Source organism: Sparassis crispa (genome assembly GCF_003851025.1).
Source record: "Sparassis crispa DNA, contig_000009F, whole genome shotgun sequence".
Taxonomy (NCBI): Eukaryota; Fungi; Basidiomycota; class Agaricomycetes; order Polyporales; family Sparassidaceae; genus Sparassis; species Sparassis crispa.
In genome coordinates, this window is record NW_020939756.1 from 1,504,322 (window position 1) to 1,522,887 (window position 18,566).

Genomic DNA, 18,566 nt, shown 5'->3' on the forward strand with positions numbered 1-18,566 from the left:
TAAGACAAACACATTACCAGACACCCAAGAAGTGTACTTTGACGTCACGATGAGAGAAGGTCTCCTTGAAGTGATTTGCCATATTGTCATCCCTGTGTGACAGAAGAAGTGACACAGGAAGGGAAGTCCACATCAAGGGTCTACGACGATCGAATATAAGCACATACGCTTGTTCGTATAACTCGTATGCACTGGGGGGAAAGTGTCAGTGTTGTATGGTAGACGAGGAAGGGGACATACAACGGAATCTGCTCCTCGTTCCCCGAGTATATTAATCCGACCTATTTGCAGAGAATCATTCGTGTGCTCGTGGATCACATATGCAAATAATGCATACCTGCTCGATCATTCCCGCTAGAACTCGGACCTGATACGCGCCGCGCGAAAATCCTGAAACCAAAAATCTGTATAACGTGATAGTGGAACTGCATGTGCTGCAAACGTACCAAACAGAAAGATCTGATCCCCTGGTTGGTAGGTATCCGACAGCCAACGATATGCACCGAGGACAATCTTTTCGAAGTTCCTGTGTGTTGGCTTAGATCGGCAAGTTACAGAACACAACATAGCACGCATACCGAGCGAACGCCATATCAAACAAACTGCTCAGCTTCAACTTCGTCCTTTTCCAAATGGTACTGCGAGTGGTGTTAGCATACGTGCCGATGCCGCTATTGTAGTAAGAAAGCTGTTGGCCATCCTTCTCGATACGGGCATATATTTCGACAACGTTGGAGTTCTGCGCTAACAGTCAAAGGACCGCAGTGAAGAATTATCGCTACACGTCCTACCTTGCGCCCAAATTGGTTCAATGTCCCGTCAAGCGCTACGATCAGCTTTCGCCCATTCTTCTCTGCCTTGCAGATCTTGCAGCAATGCTCCTTGTCTTTATCAACTCGCTTGCTTGACGGTTGAGCTTCATCTGCACCGGAAGCCGCAGGTCTTCCTGGATTATCAGGCTCGTCATTCCCTTGACCTTGGGATCCTGGAGTACTAGGCCAGGCTGACCAACAATTATCAGTATGCAACACAAGAATATCAGCAGCATAAATTCACTTGGTTCGGCTTCAGCGTTGGAAGACATGGCGGCGTGTTCGAGTTAGAATTCGAGGTCGACGATACAGATGAACCCCTAAGGTTTCATGAAGGCCCACAACTCATATTCCCCATGTATGGCGTCCTCATGTCCGATTTGCGAATTCCAGTGAGGCTGCCGAAAAGCCGAAGCGCATCTTCGGATAGCCCACGATGAACGTGTTGCCCGGTCAGGTATCTGCATTCATCGATGTCGACATAGGCTAGGCACCTTAGCCACCGAAATGACACTATCGTCACCGCCGTTCAGAAAAGGAAATTTTGGAACAGACGTACCGTATGCGTGCTGTAATCGTCTTTGATCAACCGCCTCCCACTACGGGCCAATAGAGTCACCCGCGGTGATATCCTGACTTCGAAATTGCGAAGACCGCCATCTGATCCACATGTTCTACTGATACACGGACCTTAGAGGGCCTATCGTTTTGCGTTCACAAGTTTGAGCGAGGTATTAGATACCTATAGAAATGAGAAATGTCGGTCAAATCATCACCCATCCCTGCAGGATGGTGTCTCTCGTCGACTTCGCGTTCCGGAAGCTAGGCTTGCGTGCAACCACATGGCAACGGGGTTTGATTGCACGAAGCGTGCAGTCGCTAATAGGATCCCGATGAATGGCTGATGTGGATTGTGAGGCGCCGGTGTGACAAGTGCAGTGATAGCCCCATGCGCCGCGTGTCGCAAGGACTCACACGCGCCCACAGATGACGATGGGGGTTGGACCATGAATACAAGAACACGATGAAATTGCAATAACCCATGATACCTTGCAATACACGGCCTTATTCCAGTAGGAGGGATTGTCTATGTCACCTCCATATAACGTGACGGCTCAGTACGGAATTTTGGGTGATGAGGAGCTTGCAAGGAGCAGTCAGTAACGAATGACAGTGACAGGGCAGAAAGCGAACATCATACTATTCCAATCGTGACGATCAGCGTGTAAGCACCTCCCTGAGTCAGATATGCGACCCACGTTCGCCTCGAGGAAGAGACAAGATTCGGTGCATACGGGCTTTGTAACGAGTTGGGCTCGGCTCTGTCGGATGCAAGGAGAGCGGGTCATCTAAGTGGCAGGAACGTTCGTCACGAGAGCACTACGTGCGATAACGAGCGGATTAAGAAAGGCACAGTGTCTCCAAAACAGCGGAGCAGCCGTGCGGGCGATGGACGAAGTCACCCTCGAATACGATGGCCGGAGATTGGTCTCAGAGCCGGAAGGGCACGAACAGGCCATGTCCTGAGTGGTTGTCTGCCGAGGTTATAGGCTGTAGCAGGCTTTGGGTATAGATGCAAACGGCACAGTAAGTTTGGGAGTCTTTCACGCTTAACATTTGCGTCCGGTGATACCAAATAATTCATAGTTACACAGACACCGCTGGTAAGACTTCACAACCGGGGTAAATGCAATATCCTAGGAGAAACGAAGCTGCTGGGCAGCCGAGCGGAGCAATGGTTCAAAAAACTATGTTCCGATCAAGCAATAGAAGACGCACCAATTGCACACTCTGGAGATCAATATTGTGCCTTGTTTGCTACAACCTCTTGCACCAGACCGGAGAATGATGCGAAAGATTTAACTGTTACGACCCCCTCCAACTCTACCTCGTGTTATGCGCATGGTGCGACGACGCAGGAGGTTGGGCAGCATACCGCGACGGTGCATCACAGCGCGTGATAGTTGGCGTACGCCCGCAAGGGATAGCGGAGTGTGAGAGCAGCGGCAGAGGGCCAGGCCTATCCCTTCCCGTTCATGCAGGCGAAAAGATGGGTAGTCCAGAGCGCACATAATTTTCACTTCAAGGTCTCGTTCCCTATCCAGTTCAACGCTCGAGCACTCGAGTAGTCCGTCCTTCCACAGTAGCAGCAGCGGGCCTCTACCAGTGCGGGGAGCACGATCGTGATCTTAAGGCCAATAAGACCGGAGAGCACACTCTCGGTTCGGTTGGCGCTTCTACACACGAGGTGCGGCGGAGTCTCCTGTCGAGCAGTGATCGCACTAGTACTCCGCAAAGCGCTCCTCGTCTATTCTCTTATCGATCGCGGAAACGACGATATCCTCGGCGTCCAGTCGACTGGGCGTGATGCATTAACGCACCGCACGTGGAGGCCCACTGATCTCCTCGAGGCGACCCTAGATCAATCATCATGAGTCGCGAGTTGTGCCCTTAGCGCGGTCATACCTATTGAGGGCCAACGAAGTACGGAGGGCCGCCCTCGATGCTTCCAGAGTTAAGGCTGTTCGGGAATGAAAGTCGGAGTAGCATTATGCAGCCCTCAGAACGCGTCATTCCAAAACCTGGCCCGATGCGCTTGCTGGAGAGTCAGGCTGGAAGAGAGAATGGGGGCAAGAACGAAGAATGTCTGATCTATAGCAAACACTTCGTGACTGCAACTACCATCACGAAGGTATTGAAAAGCGTTCGCAGCGAGTACTGGAGACGATGGGGAAAGACGAAGTTATTTCGAGCACGGCGTAAACAGTGCGCGGTGTTGATGCGACCCCACCGAGAATGAAACCGCACGTTCCGGTATATCGGCCATACTCGCAAGTGTGCTGTCTAGCAGTGGGATGGAGGGAAAGCGTCAACGATGCCGGTAACAAGCCACGCGAAAAGGCATCAATACACCAGCGGATTCGGATGGCAGGAAGTAAGGAAGTACTAATTATAAGTTGAGATTAACAGCTTTCCAAATGGTAGACTCAAGCCATACACACTTTTAAGCCAAGCTATGCCCTTTCTGACCAAACGCAGTTCATATACATAGTGCTTGACGTCGATCCGTGGAGCTGGAGTTTCGCTCTCCTGCCATTCGAGTTTCGGAGTCCATATTTGCAGACCGATTACGCGTTTTCCGGGTGGACACCTCTGCTATAACAGCGCCATGGAGGAGGTTCCGAAGATTGTAGAGTCTGGCGTAACGTCGAACGTTTGGATGCTGCAGGGACTTGGGTTGTGACATGTGACGTCCGGTGTGCCCACAGTGGGCATCCCAATTTGGCGAATCAGTTGTCAGATACGGATATCCTCCTGAAATTGAGGCAACGAAGGTTCAATATTCAATATTTGAATGCATGACTCCGGATCCTCGCTATATGATACTCAGAATACATTTTTAGATCTCGATTTATATCCGGACGTGGGCATGCGAGGGTAGTTCAGACATGTGAAGTGCGCAGAAGGCGGGTCAGTGTCTTCCGTTCCGTATTCCCGCACAATCCGACATATTACTGCTGTATCTAGGCCAAACTCTCAGTTGGTGACATGTGCGCTGGAATACTAGATTGCACAAATACCAGCGCGTGTTCCTGCTTTACCGTTCCCCATTATGGTATTCGTATCGAATATTCTTCCAGTGGTATCTTCGCCCGACCTCTGATATGTGCCCCATTCTTGGCAAGACTCGCAGCACTGACCTGGAGTTGAATTTATCTTTGCGTCGGTCTTTATTCGACGTTCTGACAGCGCTAACCCGCAGAAAGTGTGCGGAAAGCGTAGTCGCTGTCTAAGTTACTTGTATCCCTAACCATGCGTGAGTGGTGCGTTGAAGGGAATGATTCCGCGGTCATTGGGAAGGTGCGTCCACAGCCTTTTCTTGTTTAACGTTGAACGTCCGCGTCATGCCTGACTTCAAATGACATGAATCTCAGCCGACTTGCAACATACAGTATCTCGCGGAGATGAATACCGCCGCCGTCGCAATTGCGTATACGTCATGGTCCTTTCATCCTACACCACAAGTTCCACGCACAGCACGTAAGGACCATCGGCCTTCTGACTCGCCATACGTCACTTTTGCCTCCCCCTGGCTCTCCAATCTACGCAAGTCTGTACCAGTTTCATCTATCGCGCTCTCGGTAACTATCGTTTCTCATCGCATTCACTGCCAACACTGCAGTGTCTGGACATGCAATCTTAACAGCTTCGATTTCGTCCGTTTAGGTACACGGCATTGGTTCGCCGAACACCTCAACGCTCGAGTATCATTTGCTCGGCGTTGAGATGACCATCTGATTGCCTTCCAGAGGTGCCACAATGCACAGATGGTCCTACGTGCGGCACACAGCATCGTCCCGCGCACAATTCGAGCCCGGTTGAGTCCGAATCTCGTGAAGGTGAACGATCACCGCGATCCCACCACGGATTTCGACGCCCGTCTCTAGGGTTGAGGGTATAAAGCTTTCACGATGGATGACATCTCGGTTCCCATATTTTGTATTCTCGTGTCTTTTCTTCCACTCCTCTTGGAGAGGCTTCCGCGATGAAGCTCATTTCCAGTGCTAACGGCTTCGCTGCTGTCATCGTATCCGTCGTCGTTCTGGCAAGTGTAGATGATGTGACGTCCCAATCCGTCATCCCTACGCCTCCTGTGGTTGCCCCGTCTTCGTACGTACCTTCCGTCGTACATCTCCCGCCTCATTTGCTTATCCGGGAAAACATTTCCGGTTATCCATAGGAGTGCATCCTTCTTCAGCTCGCCATTCCCTACGCCCCCCGACGTTGCGAGCTCGACGCCGTCCGACTCGGAGAGCAGCAGCTTCTCTTTCCCCACGGATAGTGCGGCGCCCTCCAGCTCGGATGGCGCCTTAGTGTCCTCCACGCCAAGCGATGTGCCGTCATCCTCCTTCTCGGAAACGTCAGTCACACCTACCGACGTGCCAGGATCTTCATTCTCCGTCGCGTCATCGGTCTCGAGCGAGAGCTCGTCCTTGTTCTCCAGCACCAACGCGATTGGGATGCCGTCCAGCTCAATCTTTACCAGCCAAGTCTCGAATACACCGCCTTCGTCATCACGGAGCATACTCTCCGCATCTGGAACGTCCAGCCATTCCTCGTCTGAGTCGTCCAGGTCGTCATCCTTCAGCAGCCACACTAGTTCAGGCAGCTCTCCTGCGTCCACACACACGAACACGAACGCTGCGCATCGGCGTGCGCACGCAGGGTTCTGGGTCGTTGTCGGTGCAGGAGCGGGTGCCCTGACTCTTGCGCTGTAGAGGACCGGTGAGCGGGGGATGTTGCAGGGATTTCTGGGAGAAGGCGTGCAATAGACCTTTCAAATCACATTACCCTGTAAACTAACCACTAGGGAAGCGCCGACTGGCGTCGGCCTTGACCTTGCTTGCTGAGTGGTAATGCATTTGTAAGATATGCATGTATTCTAGACAATTTGAAGGGTATTAGTAAATAATAATTACCCCCCAACAGAGTGGTTTACGGTGTACAAGGTTGAAGGGGAAGTTCACAATTCAATTTCGGTATTTCAGATGTCAGAGCCATCATTAAGTGAATGGGCAACAAACACCACAGATTCACTTCTAGTGAATTTTCTTTATAGACTAACTATATGTTCTGTGACAGACAAAAAGTCAAATTAATGGTGGAAAAAAACCTGTGTCCGATAGTTGTAGTCAAGTGTTGAATGGACAAGTACAAGCATACAGCAACCAGACTGGTTTTCGAAAGAGAATGGACAACTGGATAATGTTTGTTAGTGATTGAGAAGCAATGCCATGCAACAGATGTACGCAACGCTCGCGGATGGTTCTATAATCAACAACAGATGTACAGGGTTAACAATGCGACGACCGCGGGAGTCGAACATAAAGGCCTCAACCGGAGACACTCGGGAGAGAAGTCGGGCAGGTACGGGGCACGGAAAAGTGGTGCAATTAAGGGGGCGAGGAGACCTTGGCAAGCAAGGTGATCACTAGGACGATGGAGGAGGCATTTTGACGGACTTGTGTTTTTGCACGTACTTATCGATATTTCGGTGCATCACTTTCCTTTTTGCTTAGCAGTTTTTATGATTGCTGTACTGTCCTGCAGAAAATCGGACATGCTACCATGATACCATAACTTCGCATGGTAGATGATTTCGTTCGGCCGCCCTCCTTCGGTTCAACTTCGCTCCCATGAACGCGTTTCTTTGATAGTCATGTAAGCGGGACCATTCCGTCGACTGTACTATCCTAGGCACAGTTCTGCAAAGTGCGCATCAATATGCAAAATGCGAATATCTCGTCCAATTCTCAAAAATATTTTAATGGGTTTGGTTAGTAGTTGTATAGACACTATCTAAACATGTTTCAACCCTGTGTATGATAATTTGTTGATGTAGAAACAAATAGAAGAGCGATTGCATGGTTTTGCACCCCAATGTAAGTGCCGGAAATACAGCTGATATGGAGATCCTTCCTGCAGTACTCATCCTAAAATTTTGCCACCCATAATATAAGCCTTTCTAACATGGAGCTACCTTCAGAGTGACCCCGATTGACGCCATGCGAAGTTGTTCTTGCTCTATGCTATGTTGCGAGAAAGACGCGTTACATCCATCCGCCACTGTGCACACCGCTCTGCGTTGACCGAGCCATCAAATTTGCCGGGCATGCCGAAGGGCGCTCATCGTGACAGGCTTGTGACGATTTTGCATTACCCTGCGCACTTGCACTCTCGTCACCGGAAGGTTTCCGAGAACATAAGTTCTGGGAATTTTAACATGCTACTTTGATAACCTTGTAGAGGGGACATTATTGTACATAGACTGCAAGTTTCAAGGTATTTCATAAAGTTGTCAGGGTGCTATGAGCAGCACACTGAAAGAGTTTGCAGAACTGTGCCTAGGATAGTACACGTCCGAAGAAAGCTTACAGCGCTTTGCATAATTGCGTGAAACTCGCGGAATTTTTTCCGCTATTTGGTCCGTGCAAACAAACCCATATCGAGAAGGTGGGGAGTTTGCCAGCCACCCGCGGCATTCAGGCTCTCCTCGGCATTTGTCGTTTGGAGTCCGCAACACTTTTCAGCCCATCCCAGGGCCTCTGAACATATCATTGGCCTACTCATTTTTCTTATGACGTTTTTGCACGACAAACGGTACTTTTGTTGCGAACTCTTGAGTGGGCAAGGGATCTCGTGACCGGCCTCGACCTGCCTCCTTCCGTTTATGGCTGTGTTTGCGCCAGCCAAATACTGCGATTTTTTCCCGCGACGCAATTATGCAAAGCGCTGGGCCTGATATCAATGCGGCATCCGGCCCGACCCTCAACCACTCAGCAAGCGCTCAGCGCTCAGCGCTTAAAGCACTTACACTTTGATTGCCACGGCCCAACTTTTGTCTTAGGACATATTCCTTGACTTTACGTGGGCCACTGAGATTCGAACACCTAAGTCTTCAAAATCTCACCCATAAAATGGCAGGTAGGTTCTTATACCGGGATGCAAAGCCGCATTAAACACAATAACTTGACAGATGTCACGACAAAGAGCCCTATTCCTACCTTGGCTTCTGCTCCCTTCGATAAGGCGAACGCAGACGTCATACTTCGCTCTGCGGACAATGTCGACTTCCGCGTGCATAAAATTGTGCTCGCACTAGCATCACCCCTATTTGAGGATATGTTCACTTTGCCTCAGGCTGCTTGTGAGGACGTGAAACATGACGGCGCCACTATTCCAGTGATCCCTTGCCCTGAGAATAACCGGACATTGGACCACTTGCTACGACTCTGTTATCCCGTTGATGATCCTGTACACGTCATGCCGATGGAAATACGCGACGTTCTGTCTGCGGCTGCGAAGTACCAGATGCAGGAGGCGGTGAGCCTGATGCGGACGGCATTGTTGCGGCTGGCCTCAATTGACCCTATGGCGGTGTATGCAGTCGCCTGTGACCTGAGTTTGGACCTCGTGGCAGAACGTGCTGCTAGAGGGTTCCGCTCGGATCCTCTGGACGACTATGTCCCAGAGATGGACCACATTTCTGCTGGCGCCTATTATCGTCTTTTGCAGTATCGAATGGCATCATCTCCGCCAGCCATCTTCGACTTCTTTGGCCATGATCAGAATGGTCCGTCCAGCCCGGGAGGACTGGACAGAGCTGCAGCTACAGCTGTGCCTTCTCCGCAAACAGTTCTTCCGATATTCAGCTCCAAAGGGGAAGGAGATTTCATTCTCAGATCTAGAGATGGTACTGACTTCTATGTCCTGGAGAGGCTGTTGTCCTTAGCATCCTCTATTCCTTTATCTAGCTGGCCTCGCGAGCAGAAGGACTGCTCTGACCAATTTCCTCCCATTATCTTCCTCGCTGAGCACACTGTGGTTCTAAGCCGTCTTCTGCAGCTCATCTACCCGATGACTGAACCACTAGTCGAAGACATGGCGGAGGTCGTTGCTCTTCTAGAGGCTGCTAAGAAATACCAAGTCCAGAAGGTGGAGGAGTTTGCCAGAAGAAAACTCATGGAGAAGGTGGGCGTTCATCCATTGCGTGTCTACCTCGTTGCAGCCAGGTTCAAATGGAAAAGAGAAGCCAAGGAGGCTGCTAGACTGGCGGTGTACCAGACATGCGATGTGTACGTCCCCGAGATGGAGATGGCGTCCGCCCAAGCATACCGGCGATTCTTGGAATACCGTGAAAAATGTCGTCGAGTCGTCTCCGAGTGCGTATCGGAATACGTCCAGCCCGAGAAGTCCCAGTCCCCACCCTCTCCATTCGGCGATCTGGCGGCTTCTCTGACTTCGCTGCTCGCTACAGTCTCTCAGCGGGGCTCGGAAAAGTCTTTGTTCTGGAACGAGAAGGGATATGGCGACGAATTATGGCCCAAGATATTCACAGCGATCCAACCGACTAGTGCATCGACAGAGACCCAGAATCGTCTGCATCACATAGTGTATTCAACACCGCGGTGGCGCAAGACTCAGAACACAACTCCACCAACCCAATTATCAGGCTTCTTGACTGACGTTGATAAGCTAGAAGATAGTATTCGAGATGCCATCACGCGGGTGCGTTTATCCGTCGTCTTTCAGTGCCTTGTGTCTGATTACTTGTCTGCCGATTTAGATCGAATTCAAGCTGCCTACGTAAGTACGGAGAAGGTGGAAGTAGCATTCATGATATGCTTCGGCGGCGAGATACATATCTTGTAGCATCTATCCAGAAGGTCACGAACGTTTGATGTATTGAATTATGTTCTCAGTCAAGAAAAGCATTCTCTAACGCGCACTGTCAAAGCGCCTCGTATCCCATCTTGCGAAGTGCGTAGGTGATTTAGTCTGCATCGACGGACTCAAAAGTAGTTGTCCATTCATTTCGATAGCGCAACAATCAGGAACGGAAACATGATACAGATCATTATTCATTGCAGGGAAGTGTGGTGGTCAAAGCTGCGCCAAAGTGCCGTTCATCGCGAGCCACGAATGTGCACAACTATTAAGGCTATTGATCGGCTGCATCATGGCACATAGCGGAAATCGGGTGCCTAACGCAGATATAGTCAGAATACAGGTCAGAGAGGCATTGAGATGAATAGATCCCATACGGAGTCGGCCAATTCCAAGGTATCAACCATTGCATCAGGTACGGGCTTCCCGTATGTTCGGTCTCTGCGCGCATTCTCCGTCCGATGGTAAACCTTTGCGGAGATGATGTCAGAGACGCCTTCTATTGGAGGGTACTGGAGGGAACTAACCGTAAGGACGATCGCGATAGCTCCAGAGAGGAACTCGAGGGCACACGTTACTAGGGTGGAGATATTTTCGCCAATCTTTATCCTTGAAGGGGCGGGAAGGGCGACTTACCTGCAAATCCTTTGCTGATTTGGCGTCGCAAATTACCATACTAAGTGCCGAACCAGGTCACAAAGCACGCAGACTTACATGTATCGTGGGCTATCCGTAGTCGGATACAAGTGAGACCCCAGAATACTACCGCACTGGCCGATAGCCATGTACATCGGGATGCCCGTGGCCTTCTTCGTCTCCGAGCCAAGGTTATGCGTGACTGTACACTTGTCAGCAGCGTCTCAGTGCAAGACCAGCTAGGCAAGCGTACACCACGCGATGATGATCCCGACAATCGTGTAGGTGCCACTGGTGATGCAAAACGTCGCGAAGTAACGGACGTGGTTGTTGTCGGGCACTGCGAGCAACAAACTACCAACGAGGGCATTAGGGCGCGTCTGGAGAAATAGAGACTCCCACGCACATGTAGCCTATGCTGCCGAGGAGGCTCGCTCCTGCTATGAAGAGGCCACGGCTCTGCAGCCTATCTGAGCAGTACGAGGTGAGACACATGAAGACTGCTGCAACCGCATACGGTGGCACGGTAAGCAGCTGTGCGAGCGCGTTCGCTAAAAACACGAGCAGCACATGAGAATCAAGCGACTCGCATGGGGAGTGAGGACGTACTGTAACCGAATGTGGTGATGATGGTGGGCAGAAATGCAGAAATCGAAGCCAAAGCACAGTTTGCACCGAAGTAGACCACTCCAGCAGCATAGATCTGATGACAAAAATCAGCAGGAGAAACGAGACCGATAAGAGGTCCTGACTCTCCAATCCTTAAAGGCGGCGAAGATATGCTCTAATCACAAGGTTAACAATAGAGCATCGGTAATGGGACGGATCGAGATGCGCACTCTTGTTGATCGTTCTGCCAGTGTCTGCTTTCAACCCTCTGTTCACTCGCTCTAGAGCAAGCAGGCGCTCTTCTTCGTTCAGCATCGTCGTTGCTTCTGGACGATCTGGCAGGATGAATATCGACAATATTCCGAGTACAATAGTTGGCGCGCCCTCTATGACAAACAGAAGTCTCCAATTCGCGAGCGCAATATGCGCATGCTGCACAGCAAATGCAATCGCTCCGCCGAAGGCACCAGAGATAGCGGCGAAGCTGAACCAGTAGGCCATGCGTTTACCCATCTCTTCCTTCGTGTAGAAGTATGCTGCAATAGAGTTACGTCGAAACAAAAGCCGAGCAGTTGAGAACAAGATCACGAACACATGTAGAGCGGAATGCCGGGAGCAAAGCATGCTTCGAAGACACCGAGGCCAATTCTCGCTACGATGAGACCTCCGAAGTTATAACCAGATGCCTGAGAATCATATGTGTTAGGAAGCCCGCGTTGGAGTCCATAATACACACCATCAATGTTGAGCATATTCCCCATCCAATAGCCGCGCAACCCAGCCACAGGCGAGGATTGCAGAGTTTGGAGACGATCGTGACGGGAATCGGACACAGGATCTAGAGATAATAACTCGATCAGTGAGTGAAGACAAGTACAGGTGGAGGTGGAACCGACGTAGGAGAAAAAGAACGCCGAATTAACCCAATCATACAACTTGCCAGTTGGATCGCCGTGGAGGATGTCTTGGGGCAATCCTTGCAAACGGGCGTTGCCAAGATTCGTCCTGTCCAGGTCTGGAAATACTTCCGTCAATTGACTCGTGCCGAGAGAGTAAGGCCCGACCTCGATACGACACTTACAGGCAAAAAAGTACAAGATACATGCAATGGGCATAATACGAGCATCGAGTCTCCTCACCAGCCTCCTCTCTTCGAGTGAGGTACGCACAGAAGCGACTTGCCTATTGTTCAGGATTTTTTCGTCGAAAGAGTCGAACTTTTCGTGCCGATTGGACATTGTGGTCGTAGTAGTGAGGAGAAAAGGCGAGAGCACCCTCGCTCTCAATAGAGGCACTTCTAAAGCAGTGCACCAACATGCTCCTGCCAAAAGTCGGTCGATCGTCTGTGTTTGGTCAAGTTACCATCCGCAGCGGTGTACCATCCGACATACAGTCGATGCCGGTGGTCCCGTTAGTTGCTCCTGGATATGCTCAGGAAATCCCATTGGCCAGGGCGGAATCGTCGACATTAACGGCAACATAGTGGAGTGGAAGTTGGCGACCGACTGTAGAGTCGTGCCTGGATGATGTGGCACCCGTTCCGTTGGTCCGTCGAAACAAACTCTATCTAGCTGTTGTTTCTGAGCTCACGGTCCATAACATGTGCGACGGACACAGAAAGTAGAAGCAGAGACTCGTACAGTCCTGTCGATGAATCTTTCAGTCCTTTCGGTTGCTATTGGTGAAGGGAAGGGACACACTGTTCTGGGTATGCCGCCGGCCATCGCCGGAGAGCTCGGAACGCGCGATTGGGGGGGGGAAGATCGAGCCTAGTTAAGCTGGTGCCTGCAAACCCACTGGGCCCGGGAACAGACGTCGGTGATAGTGGGTCCAAGTGGGATGCAACAAATAACTCCGGGTTAGGGACTTGGAGGCTACAAATGGAAATGGTTATTCCGCTCTCCGCGGTCACGGTGATCACAATCATCACGGTCTCGTGATGTGGTGACAGGACGTGTTCGCTCAACGTTGATGTCACGGTTTCGCTAGTCTCCCAAAGCCAGACTACAAAATCAGTCCTATGAGAGGTTGGAGGGACGGACTGATATAGGTCTGCTTTCAAACGCGCCCCCTTAACCGTAGTACAGGATTTCACTCGTGAATGCGGATGCCGAAGAGATGCCGTTCATCCGGCTGTGATGCCGACCGAGGGTTCCTGACCGAAAGAGTGGGTCGTCGCGTCGCGTCAAGACGCGCTCACCTTCCCCAAGATGTTCCCATTCCACAGTCCTGTCGATGATCCACCCTTGCGCCAGTTCCTCGCTACATTTCTCATAATGCTCAACTACAAAATTCAACCTGCCCTACTCAGACAGCCTCGCTTCCTCATCCACAGCTGCCAGGCTCAACATCACCTTCTCGCGATGTGCTTCAAGATGTCGTCCCGACCTGGTCTGCACCTCCTGCACAAGATCCATCTAATGCCTTGCAGACACCTTCCAGTTGATAGTCGTGTGGATCATAAGGTAGAGATCTCGCGAGTATTTGCCGGCACAGTGTGAGTCCCTCAGGTGAACTGAATCAAAATGAGTGTGGCCCAATGAATGTAGAAGTCATTCTGACATTATGAGGATGGTGGAATGTATAATTATTGGAAAATTCATGTGATGCAGAGGGTGTTGTCTTGCGGAGGCCGACGCGTCGCGTTACACCAGATCTAGTCGACGCGTTTCGGAGATCAAGTTGCTTATGTAACTCCGAAATCGTGTACTACGGTGAAGCACCCTGATTTGAAAGCAGACTACGGTTTCGCCCCCGTCCGGTCAGACGTCCTCCGGACGGAGCGTTGTCCACGCACTCCACCAGTTTGGCGAACTTTTAAACCCACAAAATAAGTATCAGTCTCCTACTGAGTCAGTCAGTGCAGTTTTACGCATGGAAACCATATGCCAACCACCGTACCCAAAGGCGCTTCGCTTCCTCCCGAGTTATATAGTACAGGCTCCTCACGTCGGTGTCTCACCCGCAAGCCAGTCCACTAATTCCCTGCCCTCATGGTTCATTATTCGCAGACTCCTTCGTAGCCACTATTCGTGTCTGCGCGAAACGCAGTGTGTCGACAACACAGTGCCGCTCTCCGGTTGGTCGCCTCAAACCATGTCATGCCGACCGCGACGGAACGTCCCTCGCGTAAATTACGCGTCCTTGGATGCAGACCCGCAAAGATATCCCCTAGACCCACCTCGGAGTATTCTCTAGAAGACCATCCATGAATTGAACCTTCAGTCCTACCATAGCTCGAGATACGGACTCGTCGACGACACTCTCGTTATTGCCCTCTTCGCATCGAAAAGAAAAAAGAATCATTATCGGGCCATCCGTCCGGATAGAGTATCTGATGTGGCCTTGGACGCTCAAACCGAGTTGCAAATTTATCATGAGATCGATGCCCTCTGGAGAGAGAAGGATTACTCCAAAACGGCTACGAGGGCAGTAGCTAAGGATCTAATCGGAAATTTCCCAGCGTTGTTCCACAAGAACGACTGGGCTCTCATTGCGCAGTGCGTGCAGGAGTTCGTCCGCATATAATGTACCATTTGTCTGACAAACCGAAAGCCTTCTTGCACGTTACTGCCTGCTGTGCTGTGGTGGAAGCGTGGTCCAGCTGCAGAAGGTTTCCTTCGGCACGACCGTGGATGGAGCGTGAAAGCACGTACCAGCATTCCCGCTGACACGCACATTCTGACACTCTGCAGTTCTATGTCTTCTGACGTAGTGGATGCCGAGCAGGGCCTTTCACTCATCAGGGCCTCTTCGACCCATCTTCCGCCACATGGCGTGAGGTTGATCATGGGGCCATTTCATTTCGTGAATCACGACTACACCCTAACCGCCAGGTACTTTCTTATTCTCTGCATCTTTCCGGCACCCACTTCGGCGTTGCAGAGAATGCATCAAATGTGGCTGCGTTCTCCGTTCACATCTGTTCGAGGATGATACCCGTGGCGACTCACGAGTCTCTTTTCAGATAGTGCGGATCGCGGGTACGCACGCGGATGGCATGCTTGCCATCAAGAACATCGCGGAGAACGAGAGAATCACAATGGGCTACGCCGCCAATGGGTGCCGTGGTTATGGCGAAGGAATATGCAAATGCAAGACGTGTAATCCCTCGCAACCACCGGTAGCGCGGCTGCGGTCTCCACAGCCTCAGCTTGAACAGCTTCCGGGGAAGAGAAAGAAGACAAGGAGGGCAGGCCGGGGGTCGAAATAGAAACAGAGCCTGAAGAAGGCTTCGGAGAGTCAATTATGATGAGGGTGCTTGACGAAGGTGAGACTGCGTATTTGGAGATCTTGCTAGAGGTGGAACTGCTGACCACAGACGCGCTTGGGGCGGAGGTCCCGGAGGACACGGAGGACATGGAGGACGCGCCGGGCGTGGAAGAGGCGCTCGACGAGGCGGAGGTCGCTGGGATGCTCGAGCCGGAGGACACAGACGGGTACGCAGGCGAGGTATATCAGCGCTCAAGCTGCTCCGAGAGGAAGACGCGTGAACGAAGCACACGTAGGAATCAGGCGGGGAGAGGAGGATGCTGGTCGCGCTGGCAGAGGCGCTGCTGAGGTGAATATAGCTGAGCGGGAAGGTTGGCGTCCACACTGACGTGCGACACACTCGATGTGTTCTGGGCGCGCACGTCAAAGGCTAAGGCGGGGACGAGGGCGGCAGGGAGCTTCATCGTGGGCGAGCAATGGGCAGTGCTGCAGCTTTGCAAAGGCATTTTCAATTCGACAACCACCACGAGCTACTGAACGCCTTGCTTAGTCAGCATCACGATGGCGGTGGCTTTCTGCGGAATTCCATTCTCACTGGCCTTACGCCTCTCTCACATCTTTTTTTGTTCTTAAGTTTGCATAGAATACCATTTTCTTTGATGAGGTTAAGTAGCATGTTGAATTCTACGAAGCCTGCTGAAAGAGAGCGTGATCCGGCGCCTTCCCTGAGCACATACCATGGCACAAGTAGTTGTGCACGAAGATGTACGTACAGAGCATGTACAAACCAGTGGATGGAATACTATGTGGCTCGGAGAGCATTTTGCCCATCGCATGGTGCTGCCACTGCGGGGCGACCAACATCGCTTCGCGGGACTGATTGGCCTGCCAGTGCAAGTTGGAATCTTTACTTAAACCTGTCGATCGGGTAATTGTCAGCGGGTACTGATATGCATAGGGTACACACCCCCTCCATGCAGAATACGTCTGCGAGTTACCCAGCCCGGCAGACGGGACCGCAAACATCTCCACGCACGACTCGCTTCCGGGAGTGCGAGAACGTAAACTTAAATTCTTCAGCAGACTAGTGAAGGTGTCGTGGTGACCCCCATTGCTGTGGATGTGCTAGAACCTTGACAAGGTGAGAGGCTCTGTCTCAGATTCCAGTCATGGGTGAGCACTGAAACTCACTCTAGGAACGGTGTAAGTATGGCGAAGAGACATAGTCGTTGGAGAGTGGACTCGGAGATGGGTTGTAGGGATCGACTCAATTGGGCGAGGCGATGGTCGGGAGCGGGGAATGGTAATTTGTTGATGAACGTGGAGACTTTCCTCATTTGGACGTGAGTGTCTAATCTTGGTGATGCCGATCGTCTCTTCCAGGAGTTCGCGTCCGCTGCTCTTCATCTCTCCTGGACAACATATAGTCTGTTCCCTCGCGCGTCTGCCTCGCACTTTGTGCGCTCTTGTCGATGACTCCATGCTGTACGTAGGTGTGAAGGTTGTATGCTGATACGAGTGCCGAAGCACCCCGATTCTGCAGTCTCCATCGACCCGGTTTGGGGCCCTCGCATGTGCCTAATTACCCGGTGCCATAATATAAAAGACTCCTGTCTGTGCGTCTCCTACTTTCTTTTGCCGCTGCTCAACACAGCCCGACCGCATCCTTCAATTTCGTGGCGCGAAATATCCAACATCGATACCCCATCGGTCGCTAGCTGACAGCCATGCCTTCATCTCACCTCATCTTGCAGACCTCCCCACTGAGCTTCTCCGTGACATCTTCGATCATGCGCCGTGCGCGCATTTCTCGCAGCCATTTCTCACAAATCCCCCGAGTTTGCGCACGCCCGCGTCAAGCACCTCGGCATCTTCGCCCTCGGCACCCTTCAGAGCATCCACTGCGTCCTCCACGCCTGCACCGGCCAGCGCACCCTCGCCTGCGGCTTCTCCCTCCCGGGCTACCAGTGCACGCAGGGTGCTCGCCCTCTCCATGCCCGCCTCTCGCGCGAGCAGCACCTCCTCGGCCTCTCCTGCCGCGACGGCTAGGACACCGCCCTCGTCGGGCACGTCACCCACCTCCACATTCGGCTCCTGCAGTTCCGACGCGCCCCTCGGGCTTGCCCGCCCCACGGCAGACGAGGACATGTCCACCTGGGAGCGCTTCGCGCGCCTCGCCGCCCTCACGCACCTCGACGCACCTCGCCGTCGTCCATGCGGTGAGCCCTTCCGCGCCCACAACGGCTCTCCTCCCCACTCTCCACCGCCTGCTCGCCCCTGCGCTCCTCCCCGACTGCCGCAGCGGGCCCGCCCAACCTGCAGCTTGTCCTCGTGCAAGTTATCGGAGGCGCGTGCGACGCGTCTGTCGCGCACGCATCTGCGGCCGCCCTCAACGCTGCGGCGATCGCCGAGGGCGGGCCCGTGCTGCGCATCGTCGCCGAGTGCGCACCGCTGTCGGTCGTGCGCCAGTGGGAGGACGCCGCGCGCGGGCTCGGGCGTGTGGGAGGCCGCGGAACGCGTCATCCGCGCGCGGCTTGCGGCTGCGCCGGCGTGATGCGCCTTTGCGCTATAAACTTGGATCGCCGCTGGCGGAGGTCCGAGTCCAGTACGCTTGCGAGTCTTAGTATACTGTGTGTCCTCATCTATAATGATCTCAGCCTCTATTACAAAAACACCTGTCTTCCTGCACATAACTAGAAGCTGTATCTATGAGCCTAGATTTGTTATATGAATTGGATCTCCCTCATAGTAGTACCTGGCATCACCCCGGTGGCAGGCTCCTGCACATCCTATCTCATCACAGTCAGGTGAGAAGTACATAGGGACATTCATACAATTTGTTCAAAATTGCCTACATTGTCTCTGACAAGACACATCCCCTCGACGCTATGCATTCACAATTGCGAAACCACTGGCATGCACTCCAACACTACTACTGATCCGACTTTCAATGCCAGTCAGAATCGACACGAGGTGCTTAGAGGGATAGTGGGACTATTGATGCGCCTTTATAGCGCTCGATATTTTGACCGTTCTCTCGATTTCAATAGAGACAGAGTGAGCGCGAAA

General features: G+C 52.1%; 6 protein-coding genes across 6 annotated transcripts; 4 read left to right on the forward strand and 2 right to left on the reverse strand.

The window, feature by feature from the left end:
• Positions 1 to 4,625: 4,625 nt before the first annotated feature.
• SCP_1004950 (hypothetical protein) lies at positions 4,626 to 5,111 on the forward strand (the record flags this gene model as incomplete). The annotated part of the gene is made up of 3 exons (XM_027762360.1): positions 4,626 to 4,673; positions 4,748 to 4,954; positions 5,040 to 5,111. The coding sequence occupies 3 exons, from the start codon at positions 4,626 to 4,628 to the stop codon at positions 5,109 to 5,111; spliced, it is 327 nt and encodes a 108-aa protein (XP_027618161.1).
• A 247-nt stretch (positions 5,112 to 5,358) lies between these two features.
• On the forward strand, positions 5,359 to 6,091 carry SCP_1004960 (hypothetical protein; the record flags this gene model as incomplete). The annotated part of the gene is made up of 2 exons (XM_027762361.1): positions 5,359 to 5,483; positions 5,554 to 6,091. 2 exons carry the CDS (start codon positions 5,359 to 5,361, stop codon positions 6,089 to 6,091), a joined length of 663 nt encoding a protein of 220 aa, XP_027618162.1.
• Positions 6,092 to 8,290: 2,199 nt separating this feature from the next.
• Positions 8,291 to 9,963, forward strand: SCP_1004970 (hypothetical protein; the record flags this gene model as incomplete). Its single annotated transcript, XM_027762362.1, has 3 exons — positions 8,291 to 8,297; positions 8,350 to 9,881; positions 9,940 to 9,963. 3 exons carry the CDS (start codon positions 8,291 to 8,293, stop codon positions 9,961 to 9,963), a joined length of 1,563 nt encoding a protein of 520 aa, XP_027618163.1.
• Positions 9,964 to 10,330: 367 nt separating this feature from the next.
• SCP_1004980 (Uncharacterized transporter) lies at positions 10,331 to 12,523 on the reverse strand (the record flags this gene model as incomplete). The annotated part of the gene is made up of 14 exons (XM_027762363.1): positions 10,331 to 10,357; positions 10,418 to 10,510; positions 10,568 to 10,617; positions 10,677 to 10,690; positions 10,755 to 10,878; positions 10,930 to 11,030; positions 11,083 to 11,227; positions 11,286 to 11,379; positions 11,429 to 11,460; positions 11,516 to 11,821; positions 11,878 to 11,971; positions 12,022 to 12,123; positions 12,182 to 12,300; positions 12,367 to 12,523. 14 exons carry the CDS (start codon positions 12,521 to 12,523, stop codon positions 10,331 to 10,333), a joined length of 1,458 nt encoding a protein of 485 aa, XP_027618164.1.
• Positions 12,524 to 15,533: 3,010 nt separating this feature from the next.
• On the forward strand, positions 15,534 to 15,845 carry SCP_1004990 (hypothetical protein; the record flags this gene model as incomplete). The annotated part of the gene is made up of 2 exons (XM_027762364.1): positions 15,534 to 15,555; positions 15,607 to 15,845. 2 exons carry the CDS (start codon positions 15,534 to 15,536, stop codon positions 15,843 to 15,845), a joined length of 261 nt encoding a protein of 86 aa, XP_027618165.1.
• A 1,440-nt stretch (positions 15,846 to 17,285) lies between these two features.
• On the reverse strand, positions 17,286 to 18,188 carry SCP_1005000 (hypothetical protein; the record flags this gene model as incomplete). Its single annotated transcript, XM_027762365.1, has 1 exon — positions 17,286 to 18,188. The coding sequence occupies one exon, from the start codon at positions 18,186 to 18,188 to the stop codon at positions 17,286 to 17,288; it is 903 nt and encodes a 300-aa protein (XP_027618166.1).
• Between the last annotated feature and the right edge of the window lie 378 nt (positions 18,189 to 18,566).